The sequence below is a fragment of the Kickxella alabastrina genome, assembly GCF_025024165.1.
Source record: "Kickxella alabastrina strain RSA 675 chromosome Unknown BX661scaffold_14, whole genome shotgun sequence".
Taxonomy (NCBI): domain Eukaryota; kingdom Fungi; phylum Kickxellomycota; class Kickxellomycetes; order Kickxellales; family Kickxellaceae; genus Kickxella; species Kickxella alabastrina.
Genome location: NW_026251485.1, coordinates 236,734 through 249,991, shown reverse-complemented (window position 1 = coordinate 249,991; position 13,258 = coordinate 236,734). Strand labels below are relative to the sequence as shown.

Below are 13,258 nucleotides of genomic sequence, written 5' to 3'. Positions count from 1 at the left end.
GCGTATATTTTGGAACCAAACAGAACCTTCAATTGTACAATGCATTTAAAATATTTTCTATTTTGTAATTGTAGAATCCAAGTAACCGCGTAACAATCACATTATAACTATTTTTGGGCTGGTCTCTGAAAATCACAACAATCAAATCAATTGCCCAGACTCAAAAACAAGCAGCAGCAAATGTCTTATCTTGCGGATCAGCTTTACATGTGCTGTCGTATTTCTTTGCTCAAAATAGTACATTCTATATAACTCTGACAGAAAACAACTGATTACAAACAAAAGATGCATGACATCTAATGTTTGGTTTCTTGTTTTCTTGCAATAAAAGCCAGAATTGGTAAATAATAATGTATTATTTTTCTTAAACAAGCAAACAGCACATTTATTACACATGCTTACTTCTTATTTTCTCTGTCATGGAACAATGTGCTTGTTCATTGGAAGGTTTATTAATTGTCTGTTCAAACATCAATTGTTTATGTTTCAAATTGAACCTCTTACCCGGGTTGACTAAATGTACATTCCAATTTTTGGGACAAACCTCGCCAAAGAGATATATTATTTCATTGTTTGGCTTGCAAAATTGGCCAACCACATGTTTGTATTTCTTTTGCAAACGAAAAAGTCATTTTCACTTTATTTCACGGCACAAACGATGCAATGTTGACAGGGATTCGTTCTTCAAACTCTATATAATATATTTTGCCTCTATTTTTGCAGTTTGGAGTGTTTTTTGTCACCAGAAACAAGCCTATTGGTGCAAAAAAGTGCAGAATATATTCCATGCTGGCAAACAACAACAATGAACACTGTCTTTTGCATTTTCCATATATTTTCCAAATGGTAAGCCTGTTTTAGTTTTCTTCCTTGCCCATCCATTTGAACGTCACATTTCATATAAATAGAGCCTTCACTTCCCAAGACATTTTTTAGTTCCTCATCCCCACCACAATTTCTTACAACAATATTTATCAATTACACTTTCCACACCATGTCCCCTATACGTGATATACCGCCAGCAACCGCGGATACCATTTACTTTCAGTTTTTTTATAAACCTTTCATTTGCAAAATCTACGGTTCACATTTTTGCATTTTCACTTTTAAAATACAACATATGCCAGGAAATGTTTGAACAAATCCACAAAGGCTTTCCGCGTCATATCTTCTTTTGTAATTCAACCAGCCCCTCCTCTTTACACTTTGTCTTCTTATTACACACTTACCCCTTTGCTCACATCTGCCCTTACAAATACCAAAAAAATAATGTGTCCATGGATCTTGAAACATTGTAAGTATTTTTGGGGTTTTGTTAAATTTCTTAACTACATGGCAACACAGCTTATTACAAGTCTAATCAGCTTGCAATGCTGTAGATGCAACTCATGAAAAAACAGACAATATAAAGGCATAGTAAAAGTATGGAGGTAAGGATCTAGGAAGCGTGAAAAATAAAAATAAAAGCAATATTTTAGCACTATATAACAGCCACTAAATTATACTCATTACGTGTTTCTTTATTAATTTTGAGCTGCTGAGCATTTTGACACACTTGCCAATGCGACTCTGGGCTACACATTCAGTCCATCGTCAACTTTTTTATTACTTTTTTCACGGTGCTCGGTTTATTGCTAGGATCAGCGCTTTTGTATATATAATAAAAAAATTTTGTACATAATTTGAAACTTGAAAAATAAAACCCTTTTTACTGACTTTTGTGCCAATTTTTGTGTTCAAAATTGCACATTTGACGGATGAAAGTGAAAAACTGGCATTCACAGAGAAGAAAATCAGTACAGTGTTATCGAGCCATTTGCCCAAGTTGGCGCTCGCAGCAAGTTCTCCAAGACTAGATGTAAGGGCGAGACAGCATGTTTGTCTAATATGAAATTCTTCACGCACTTTTTTTAGCATATTCATTGTCAAAGATCCTGTGAGCAGCGTCTATCGAAATTCAAAGTATAACAGTATGACCAGCTTAATAATAATCGGCTATGCTAAAAAGGCCAATGATATTGGTAAACAAAAAATATGTATACATTTTTCAAGCCCGCTGAAAAGCCCTCGCCAATCTCGAATCATTTGAAAATTTGCTCGCTGAAGGGCAGCAGTACCAAATTTCCAATTTCAAATAGCCCACACCAAAATTATTGATGGCACATAGAACAAAATCGTCGACTCAAAGTTTCCTGCTGGTCGCTCGCACGTTTCCTTGGCCAAAACAATTATTTACTGCGTAGTGTCCTTAAACAAAACTGCTTTTTTGCTGTTGCTGGCAACAAGCAGTCATCTGCATCCACCATAAACAACAAATATCAGGACAGATCCAAGCAAAGCAAAAAACAAACGAAAAAGCAACCACCAAGCAGCCTCTTGACCAACAGTATCGAATCAACAACAAAAAACCTTAACTAATGTGCGCTAGCTGTACCAGGGCTTGATCGAGTGTATTACCACCATCAGTTGCAAAAAGCGCTTGTCTGCTATGTAAGCCAAATCTTTACGGGATATGGCGCATAAATAAGGACAAACTTTTAAACATCTTACAAAACGCTGGAATTAATTATAAATTGATCCAAAGTGGCAGCAAAAGATACAATATGTTCATGCTTTTGGGTGCAGCGCATATTTACTGAGTGCAAGGCAAGGGTATGCTGGCCAAAATGGCAGTCAAGATGTACGCTGAGTACTTGTGCACCAATCAGAAAATCCCAGCAACTTTTAGTTCTTATATTAATTGGTACATGGTTTTTTGTTGTTTTGGTCGTGTCACACCTTTTGTAGTGGGCAGAGAAAAGTAATTATTATAATATTGGCATAGACAAGCAAATAGCCAATTTTGAACTAGGTTAATAAATATAATAGGTGGGCATATTGCTGCTGTCGACCTGTGCCCAATATCTGTCGCTCCATGGACATCCTGCCTCACTCATGCAACTGCTTTAAGACCTCTTTACTCGGGGATTGGGTTATGTAATACCAATCCTGGATTGAGTTCTGCAGAATAGCCAATCAGCTGTTTTGCAAAAACTCTGTTGCAAAGGAGATCAGATTTGAGCTGTGGCGACTACCAGTTTTTTCTGGGCGCATGACCCATTGCGTGGTCCTGTCTGGCCACCCTGAGTTTGCCATGTGTCACGTTGGACCATATTATCAAGTACCTGCTAAATTTCCGGCCCTGCAAAAATCTCTGTTAATACATTGTACCATATTCCATTGAATGAGTATGCTGCTGCTGTGCAAATATTGATTAGCTGTCTGAACTCCAATTCCAAACAACTGAGACGCGTATTGGTTGGCGAAGTTCAGACAGTATAGATATAATGATGCAAAGGCCATCACAGGACTTGTAGTGTGTATCCACTCATTCACAAAGTGGCTATTGCCAATAATTACCCTGGCAGATGCAAAGTGGTGTTTGGGACATTGACACCACTTTTGCGCATATGGACAAAATTCTTATTCAGGTACCTAGTTTACAAGGTAAGTTTTTATATAGTTCCGGCCATTTATTATATTATTACTTGATACTGACAACACAGTGTTTCAACAATACGCATTACCCCTTTTTATGAACACAGTTGCCCAATAGACTGATTATATAATTGCACCAAAACCATTTGAAGCGACTGTGTCGATTATTCAAGAAAACATTCCATTTTATGTGCTGTTTAGAAAACAAGGGCTCGATCTTCTTAACCTGGTTCTTTTTAATACCACTTGGATTGCACTTGAAAGCCAGTATATTAACCAAATAAGCATATCAAATTCATGTGAGGTGTAACTTTATTGCTCGTGATTTTTCAACGAAGAAACAAGGCTACAACATTGCGTTTGATGACGTTCATCGACAATTTTCATGTGCTCAATAAATATCTCTGGTCATTAGGCTGTGCGGGATTTGGCTTCCGGAAAATGCCTCGCCCATCTTTCAATTCAGTAGAACTTTGTGGGGTATCAATGTGGAGCTTAGCTTCAATTTGATGTGGTTTGTCCGAATATTCTTTGATTTGGCCGCTATCCGATATACCCGCTCAAGTGACGTGAAAATCATTAGAGTTATTAAATAAAAGGCCGTAAATTCCGCCTTTACATGCCACGGCGCCTTTGATCTCTTGGCTTTAGAAAGCGGTCAATCCTATTAGATTTACATGATGCAGTGCAGAAAACCTGATGTGAAATGCAAATAGAAACTGCGCCAATTGTATGTTCCCCGAGTTACAAAGAGAAAGATATTGCCTGTTTGAAAATGAAGTTTATTGTTGAAGTTCCTTTTCTCTTTTCTTCAACCCTTATTTTTCATTTTTCATTATTTTCTACTTTTATGTATTTTTCAACATAATTTTTATTTATTACGACTGTTGCCTTTTTCCAGCCAGCCTATATTTAATTTTTTGGCGCCGATAGCGACAGGCTTTATTTTTAATTATGGCGAACAACGAGTCACTCTCAGTACAGAGCACATTAGTCCCTTCAACAAAAGCAGATGTAATTGCGTTTTACATCTCGCTTAGCATCACTCTGGCTTCATTATTCCCGCTTGGCTATGCCGTTTGGTTTAGAAACTTTCCTCCTATAAAGGCACAGCAAGTGAGCATGACGGTTGCAATTGGGATTGGTAGCATCGTCTTCAATATTTGCAACAGCATGATACAGGGTATGGTTGGATTCAACGGTGTACTCGGACTGTGCAGACTCTGGGGAGCCTGGGGTCTATTCACATTTGGTTTGGGTGTGCTTTTATCCGCTATCAACATGCGCATGGTACTATTCTACCGCGTGTTTATCACCGTCAATTTGACGGCTCGTTCAAACAGCAAGATCGTCAACTTTTTCCGCAAGTTCTGGCCGTTTTTTGCGTTATGGGCCCCCACAATAGTCACCAGTATTGTGATGTCGTCGCTCAAGGGTCAGCAAGGAGTATGGCTTTTAGATGATCAGAATTCGCGCGACTGCATATTTGCCAACGGGTACTTGTACTGGATTTACGCGTATTTTATTCTTTCGATAGTTCTCTCTTGGGTGATCTATCTCCGCATGCGCAGGGTTGCCCGGGTATTTAATGGTTTTCGTACGGTTATTTGGACAGTGGTCATTGCCACAGTTACCCTGGCCGTCAGCATAGTCATCAAGTTTGTCAAGGGCTCAAATTCACCCTGGGGCAGGATTGCTATTGGCCTGACAAACGCAATCTTGCTCAACGGCTACATCTGGTTCATGTTTGCTCCACCAGTTATTGGACATATTTTTTGGCGCGAGCAGACCATGCGCGACTTTATGAACACACTCCATAAGGATAGTCTGATTGTTCGGCAAAAGCGCAGCGTGGAGATGCAGTCAGGACAATTCATAAGATCAAAACACGAGTTTTGCGCAAGCTCAACTTACAGCAACCAGGGGTCATTCAACGATGACATTCTCAAGCAAGAAGAAAACATGGAGGCTCCCCAGTTTGAGCTGCATAATCCCATGCCCGTGTTTGAGAGCGACCCTCGGCGAACACTCTAGTATTTTTTGTTTTGAAAATACAAACGTAATAATGGTTTGAACTTTTAATTCCTTGCAATATATTAAGCAGCTATTCAATATAGTTAATGAAGATAATTGAATTTACTACGTGGTTTTCATTGCCTTGACTGTGTTGCCAAATATATATTGTTTGGTGTAGCAAAGATTCAAATTCATATTAAAGTATTGACCATATCCGATTTGTGCTACCGCGGATAACGACAAATTTTAGTAAAAAATAACAGAAAGCGGCAAGAAAGAGACTCAACGACCCCCATATGGATATTGCCATGAAAGAATTTTTGGGGCGATCAAATCTTTGATATATTGCGCCCTGCGATGGGTTTCCGACGAGGATGCCGATAGAGCACCACGCGTTCATGATGCCTATGGCCGTAGCAACAGATTGCGTCCCAAAAAATTCTGCCAGCAAAAGTGGCGTCACGGAAATATAGCTTGCCGAGAGAGCACCAAAGATGACCGAGAGTATCACATACCCGACCATGCTTTTTACTGCCAGCATGACAATCAGAATGAGGATAGAACAGGTCAGATACGATACAAAAATACTGTTTATGGAACCAGTCCATACGGTTGCATACGCCATCAGTATTCGACCCACCGTGCTGCCGGCATTAATGTAGAGAATCAGGTTGTTTGATGCATGCCTGGACTCCCCGATCATCAATGCCGCTGTGGCAAGTAATAGAATATCACAAATAATCCGACATTATAAAGAAGCCGGCCATACCAACCACTATCAACCGCACATCCTTAGCGACCGCCATAAATTCACACCTCTCTGGGAACCGATACCCGTCGCTTATAAAAGAGCCCTGCCGATCCGCTGATACATAGCAATATCAGCGCAAGAATACGCAGGGTCCACTTGTAGCCAACAGACTCCATCAGCGTTTGTGTGATCTCGGTGAAAAGCATACCGCCAGCACCACTCCCGGCAACAGCAATGCCAGTCGCCAACGGTCGAGTCTTGTCGTGCCATTGCGAGGCAAGGGACACCGATGGCGCATATATAAGGGCAGCACCAATTCCAAACATAACCCCCTGTGTAAGCACAAGCTGCCAGAGCGCATTGGTGAACGATGCCAGCAGCAATGCAATGCTGCATATGGTGGTGCCAACTAGTGGGACCGCGCGAAATCCAAACTTGTCCGTCAAGGGTCCAGTGAATACAGATCCGCTGAGCGTGAAAAAGGTCATTGCGGTGCCGATCCAAGCAATGTTTGCAGTAGATACATCAGGGTAGATAAAGTTGATGTAGTAGGTGGAGAATACGCCAAAGCTGTTGGTAATCCCAAATGTGCACATCATGTTGAACGCGGCACACGCGACTATAATCCAAGCGTATGTGGAGCCAGCCGGCGCGCATTCATCAATGTCATTTGGTGTAAATGGTTTTGATAGCTGGTCCAAAGCTTTGTCGTCTAGCGATTGCGTTTGTATCAGAATTAGGTCTTCTGAGATGCTCTCGGAATACGAGTGCGCTGGCTGTATGGAATTTGGCTCCAGATCATTGCTGAAAGGGGTGTACATAATGTGCCTTGTGCACTAGCAATCGTATCGTCCGGCGGCAGCATATGTATTAAACTATATATGTGGGAGAATGAGGCAATGGTCAAGCAGAGATGTAACTTTTAGTAAATACATGGATAACTATTTTCTCGATAACAAAGTACAGTTCTAGATTTTTTACGAATAAAAATGTGTATCGTTAGCATAATTAAAATATATTGCTCTGGCTATACAACAGAACCCAGGCAGCAACAATTAATCGGCCTTTGTACTAAATGAATAGGCCAGTCATGCAAATAGACCGCAATGAGGGTACGCCAATTAAAAATATTGCCGAGTTTTGTAAATCGGCTATTAAAATTGTGGTATAAGTTTCACACAAACATCCCAAAGCTTCCTATATCTGAAGAAGTTGCGCCGAGGTCAACTGTATCTGCCGCACACAGTCCAACAGCTTGCGAATCTGCTCAGCCTTGTCGACAGCCTCTTCATAAAGCCGATCGCGCTCCCTTTGCAATCCACCCATCATTGCATCGGAATTGCTTGCCGAAGTATCACTCTCGATGGTTCTGACTCTAGCCTAACAGCCAGTTCTCGCGCATGCTCCAATGACACCTTAAACTGGCGTTTGCACTTGTCCAGATCCCTCAATAATGTGCGCGTTTCCTCATTGCTGACAAACGTATCTATTTGCAACAGCTGCGAGTTTAGTTTGCGTGCCTGGTCGAACAGATGCGCGGTGTCGCGCATGAGGTCCTGGATGGCTGCCGCGGCTTCCTTCATGCTTAGTGTGAGTGTAGGTGTTTGCCTATAAAATTTTAAAAGTGACAGCAAAGTTGCGAGTAAATGAGATTTGAGTTGTTGAAAGGGTGTTAGGTATAAATATGATGAGCACTACCGACTGCTGCTGTCCGCACCGCGCGCTCTGCTTTGAATACAATGTATGGTTTGTATACATACATTTTTTATGGGAACGTGCGCTTAATGTGTTATTTTATAAGTAATTCATTGGTTTATTTTAGTTTTTACATGTTTGTGTGGATAATGTGCGAGCGGCCGAGCATCAGTCTCGCCTTGCTGCTGCCTTATCAAGCTGGTGCTTCAGCTGTGTCCTCTGCTCAATCGTAAAGGCAACCTTATCCCGCGACTCCGATATGCGATGCAAAAACTCGTCGCTGCAAGATAACGACTCCTGAACCAGCTGCAAAAGATTGTCTCGCAGGCGACCTCTTGCAAGCTGCTGCTGTCAATGAGCTCCAAGTCTGCAGTTTCGGGATCATCGCCCAGGAGTATGCTCAAAAAGCGGCGTATGTGCTGATTGTATTCGTTCTCTGCTGTCACCAGCTCCATGAGTTCCATGACATTATCTCGAGAGAATTGTTGTTAGGCCCTTTTGTACGTGCGACCGGCCCATGGCATCGGGAATATTCTCCAGCGGCCGTGTGGACTCTAATTCAATTGGAAACAACGATAAGCGTGTTTAGCAGTTTGCAAGCAATGAATTAGTGGATATACAAGGTGTCTGGCAATTAGGCGACACTGAATTCGGCTCCAACCCTATACATTTACACATGCATTCACGCACCTTCGATTATATCCTCTGTGTCCTTTGGCAACGGCGCGTGCGGGGTAGCTACAATCTCAAAAACAGTGCAAACGCATAGAAATCGAAGCCATTTTGTTAGGGTGTGTTTATCTGAAGCTATGTGCGACGGTTCTACACAGCTAACGATGTGTGTCAACACCAGCGCGTTTGCGAGAGATATTGCGCTTACATCGTCCCAGATTCTCAGCCTTTCTTTATGCCCTCGAGCTGGACTGCCTGTGAGTTGCGCGTCAAAGAAGCTAGGTCGATAAAGACAACGAAGAATAAGAGAATGTGTTTTTGGGGGGAGAGCAAATTAGCGCTTAAGAATACATAGAATTCCGCGTTGTCGATGCCAAGCAAATATGGCTATGCTATTTACCAAACTGCCTGCGCTCCATGCCAAACGAAGGTGAAAAGTTGTCGTATCAAACTGGTGGCGGGGGAAAAGTAGACAAATGCAAGTAATTGCGAAAATGCGAAATATAAAAGTGACAATTAACTGCTTTTATTTTTGCAATTAAAACCCGAAAATGAGAAGAGAAATAAAAGAACAGAAACGGGCAGGTTCAAGTAGGAAATCGGGATTGAAAGAAAAGGTGATTCGCGCTTTTTATGCTTTTTTCACCAGCCAAACTCAATAATCAGATCAGCCCTGCGTGCCCTCCTCAGCTTCTATAGCCCTGAGGTTGAGAGACATCATTTTAAACCAGACAAAGAACAAAAAGTATAACAAGCATAATTTGTTTACATCCACAGTTTACTTATACTTGTTTTCGATTATATTAAGAACAAAAAATTAGAACAAAAATGACTCCTGCCAGAATCGAACTGGCAAAACCTGTCATTTTATGACAGGCGTGATCCCAAGCGCTCACAAAGAAGTCTGAATGATTCAGATAAAATATTAATGGGCGCACACAAATACGCGGCCGCCGCCAACAACACGAGCGCTCCTGGCGAGTGTCAGTAAGCGCCAGTGTGTGTTGGCATGCGTGTCGTTTTGGCGGTGCACTCATAAAGGGTAGGGCATTTGGTTGACCAAAGTATGGGTGGTGGCGCATGGGAAAGTAAAGTAGAGCAGAGCAAAGGGCGTTAAAGTGAAGGGACGGTTCGCTGCACTCGCTGTGCTCTAGAGCCTCAATCCACCTCCGATGGCCATCGTCCTGAGGGCGTTCTGGGAGGTGGGGTAGAACTCAGTCTCGACAGACTCGTCGACCAGATCTCCGAAAATAAGCTCCTGGTCACTGGTATCGTCGAGCTCGTCATGTTGCTGATGCAGCGGCAGGTGAAAAACACGATGCGCTTGAGGTTCTTGTTGAAGAAGAATAGTTGAAAGACCAAACTGGATTCTCGTCCTCGTAGTGGTTGGACTCGTCGTCGGGCGTGTACGAATAAACACTGCACTCGTCAATATTAATAATCTCGTCGATGCTATCCCACATCCGGACAACCCGGAGCGTAGCGGGGGAACCAACATTCACCAGTGTGTTGTTGATTGACTTTATTGCAGAGTCCGGCGAAGGTTCTTTTGTGAATCGGTCGGCAGGCACAGAGCTACATAATGAAAAGAGACACTCATCAATTGTATCGGGAAATCAGTTGATCGGGGTTAGTAATAATTCGTCAAAAATGTGTCTAAGGACAGCCAAAGCAGAATAAGCAGCAACGGCAGTACACTGCGCTAAAAAATGCGTTGGGGGGATGAGGGCGAGTCGATGAAAATCAAAAATGTGCAATGCACAATGTCGACAAAATAGGAAGGACCCAGATCATCAAATCGGTCAACTGTGCAATGGAGAAATAGGGAACAGGATCCCAGAGCGGTCAATCAGTCGGATACCAGACCACGCGCTCGATTGCACAGGTTTTAATTTCATTTTTGGCAATAATCACATCACACACAATATCTCTCTCGCTGTATATCTCCTCACACCACTGACGCAATTGTTGCGCGTAGAGCTGCAAGCTTTTAAAAAAGAGACACACAGTGAGGTGTAAACATGCGCGCACACATATGGTTGGGAACGCTAATCAAAAACAAATCATCGCGTACCTAAAGTCATAGTCCGGGAAGCTCGCGTTGAGTGTCGCGAGAAGATAAAACAGTGTTTTGCGTGATGCTGACTGGGTGAGTGGCCCAAACGGAGAGAAAGTGTTGGTCAGCGAGCTCTGCTCAGGAGACAGGCCCTTGGCCTCCTCGAGGTCCTCCTGGTGTTTCTGTTCGAGGAGCCGATACAACTTCTTATCTGCGCCGGCCACCTTGCCTATATGTGGTTGCAGAATTGCACAAAAAATTGTCATAAGTGCAAATGTTATGGTTAGTATTACACGGCTCATTTAGTGGACACTGTATGCACGAGACATCAAAGCGCGCATGCAGACGATACGCCTGAGCCCAAGCACGCGTGTGTCGTCCGTGCGTGCTCCATTTGAAAGACAAGTGTTGGTGAGGAAGCAGTCGACCAAAGCGACAAGAGAGCGCAAACTTACATGAATACGACTCTACCCTTCCCAGCACATGTCGGTCGCCGCTGCTGGTTGGGAAAGAAAGGCGCGAGTTGAGGTTTCTGAGTGATTCTATATCAAGGTATTTCATAGTAAAAGCGTAGTTGTGAAAAAGGAATAAAAAACGAATGGTGGTGTGCTATAAGAATACAAATAGTGCAAAATCGATTGCTAAAAGGTGAGAAATGCAGAGCAGAAAGAGGGTGAGTGTAGTAATTTGCACGAAGTGTTTGTTTTCAACCATCCATGCGTGCGCTTGATAGCCCTCCAGGGCCGTGACATGACCTTCATCCCCGCCTTGCTACCGCCTAAGTAATAACTGCAGCCAATCACAATAGGCGGACATACGTCATATGACTTTCAAAGGAATTCTTTCCACAAAAGATCCAAAAAGGCAACAAAGATGGTCCTGCCAAGCCTTCCGCCCCTGTGTTGTCCAGCAAATAAAAAGTAGCACAAAGCACAAAGAGGTTGCATCTGGCGCCGTGCCAGTTTTTTAAACTTTCGTGCCGAGGAATGTACACGTGATCCGATCGCCGCCAAGGGCCAAAACGTGTTCTATGCGTTGGTCGATTTTAAAATAGTCAAAAGCTTAAAGGTTCCGTATCTCCTCCTGGTACCGCTCCTTCGAGAACCCCCTTGCGATCTCGATCTGGTCTCGCGGCCACAGCCACGCAAGCACAACGCCGATCAGGAAATCCACCGCCGCCACAAGGCAAAACAGCTTCCCAGCAACCAGCCACAGCCATAGTACCTGCGAAACCTCTCGATCAGCGGCGGCTCCTCAGCATCCACGACCTTCAAATAAACCCGTTCGGTGCGCTCAGCAACGTTGTGCCACGAGTACATCTTCTTCACCAGCCCGTGGAACCGCGCCTCGGCGCCCCTCTCGCGCTCTTTGGCCTGCTCCACAGCCAGTCGCAATGCCTCAACAACCTCGTCCTCTTCGGGCGCCGCAAATCTGACCATGCTCCGCGGCAGCACCTCGGGGATGCCGCCCACTTTTGTACTGACCACAAGAAGCCACACGCCGCCGCCTCGACAATGGCAATGCAGAAGGCTTCGGTCAGACTGGTGTTGAGGAATATATCGCCGCGCACGAGCACGCTGCGCACATCGCTGGCCTTCACAGATCCCAGAAGCTCCACGCGGTCCTGCAGCATATGCTGTTCGCGCATCTGCTCCAGGTTGATACGCTTGGGCCCGTCGCCGCCGATTATGAAGCGCACACGAGGGCAGTGCGCGCATATCCGCGGCACTGCTGCCACTAGCAGGTCGATGCCCTTGCGGTACACCAGCCGGCTCAACACCACCACGGTCGTCCATTTTGGATCCCTCGCTCCGGGATCAGGCACAAATTGCTCGGCAATAATGGCGTTCGGAATCACGCTTACCTGCCCTGGGTCCAGTGCTGCCCTCAAGACTGTATTCTCCTTGCTTGTGTGGGAGACGCAAATGGCGTGGTGCACGTCTGACAATGTGAATTTCAACAGCTTGTTCAGCAGGATCCCTGACGTATCGCCAAACCCCAGAAGAGAGTGGTCTGTAAACACTGTTTTCAACCCCATAGATCTCGCATGCAGGATGGCTTCGTGGCAGAATGTCGAAAAGGCTTGGTGACCATGCACGATTGAGATTTGCTCGCGAATGAATATCTGCCGGAAAATGGGGAATGTGCAGAAAAAGGTTGGGAGCGATGCGTTGCTGTAGATATAAGCGCCGGGATGTAGTACACTTTGAGGCCGCCTGCGAGGTACCGGACACCACGCCGGTTGCTGTAGGCATGCGTTATTATTACTACCTTGTGTCCGCGCTGCATCAAGCACTGTGAGTTGTTGTACAAGTGGCTCTCTACTCCGCCCATTCCAGGGTAGAAAAAGTCCGAAACCATGCAGATATTGAGGGGTCTCATTGATATTTAAAAATGCGTATATAATAAGTGCAAAATAGTATTCCTTTTCAAATGTGAAAAACAAAATGCACGAAAAAAATACTTATCACATATTTAGATATACAAAGGCGTTGTGGGTGCGGTCACTCCCACTGTGCGTTTAGCTGAATGTCTTGCTGTTTGTTATGCTGGGCTTGGTTACGGTACGTGTTGCATAAATTAAACAATGA

At 43.9% G+C, this 13,258-nt stretch overlaps 6 protein-coding genes across 6 annotated transcripts; 2 read left to right on the top strand and 4 right to left on the bottom strand.

Annotated features, from left to right (window-relative positions):
* The first annotated feature begins 4,306 nt into the window (after positions 1–4,306).
* On the top strand, positions 4,307–5,589 carry BX661DRAFT_183813 (uncharacterized protein). Its single transcript, XM_051536321.1, has one exon. The coding sequence runs from the start codon at positions 4,432–4,434 to the stop codon at positions 5,509–5,511; it is 1,080 nt and encodes a 359-aa protein (XP_051390993.1). The 5' UTR covers positions 4,307–4,431; the 3' UTR covers positions 5,512–5,589.
* Positions 5,590–6,327: 738 nt separating this feature from the next.
* BX661DRAFT_132018 (major facilitator superfamily domain-containing protein) lies at positions 6,328–6,888 on the bottom strand (the record flags this gene model as incomplete). Its single annotated transcript, XM_051532582.1, has 1 exon — positions 6,328–6,888. A coding segment is annotated over one exon (561 nt), but the record flags the coding sequence as incomplete, so codon positions are not given.
* Positions 6,889–7,441: 553 nt separating this feature from the next.
* On the bottom strand, positions 7,442–7,940 carry BX661DRAFT_225055 (uncharacterized protein; the record flags this gene model as incomplete). The annotated part of the gene is made up of 2 exons (XM_051538930.1): positions 7,619–7,940; positions 7,442–7,586 (listed from the first exon to the last, which is right to left on the bottom strand). Exons 1-2 carry the CDS (start codon positions 7,825–7,827, stop codon positions 7,442–7,444), a joined length of 354 nt encoding a protein of 117 aa, XP_051390991.1. The 5' UTR covers positions 7,828–7,940.
* Positions 7,941–8,472: 532 nt separating this feature from the next.
* BX661DRAFT_183806 (uncharacterized protein) lies at positions 8,473–9,439 on the top strand. The gene is given in 6 exon segments (XM_051536320.1): positions 8,473–8,493; positions 8,630–8,686; positions 8,823–8,925; positions 9,050–9,079; positions 9,095–9,372; positions 9,414–9,439. 3 exon segments carry the CDS (start codon positions 8,847–8,849, stop codon positions 9,151–9,153), a joined length of 168 nt encoding a protein of 55 aa, XP_051390990.1. The 5' UTR covers positions 8,473–8,493; positions 8,630–8,686; positions 8,823–8,846; the 3' UTR covers positions 9,154–9,372; positions 9,414–9,439.
* A 354-nt stretch (positions 9,440–9,793) lies between these two features.
* On the bottom strand, positions 9,794–11,342 carry BX661DRAFT_32538 (Maf1 regulator-domain-containing protein). Its single transcript, XM_051539080.1, has 3 exons — positions 11,123–11,342; positions 10,686–10,896; positions 9,794–10,186 (listed from the first exon to the last, which is right to left on the bottom strand). Exons 1-3 carry the CDS (start codon positions 11,226–11,228, stop codon positions 9,895–9,897), a joined length of 609 nt encoding a protein of 202 aa, XP_051390989.1. The 5' UTR covers positions 11,229–11,342; the 3' UTR covers positions 9,794–9,894.
* BX661DRAFT_183801 (phosphatidylinositol N-acetylglucosaminyltransferase) lies at positions 11,339–13,087 on the bottom strand. Its single transcript, XM_051536319.1, has 4 exons — positions 12,871–13,087; positions 12,165–12,841; positions 11,874–12,138; positions 11,339–11,775 (listed from the first exon to the last, which is right to left on the bottom strand). The coding sequence occupies exons 1-4, from the start codon at positions 13,047–13,049 to the stop codon at positions 11,730–11,732; spliced, it is 1,167 nt and encodes a 388-aa protein (XP_051390988.1). The 5' UTR covers positions 13,050–13,087; the 3' UTR covers positions 11,339–11,729.
* Between the last annotated feature and the right edge of the window lie 171 nt (positions 13,088–13,258).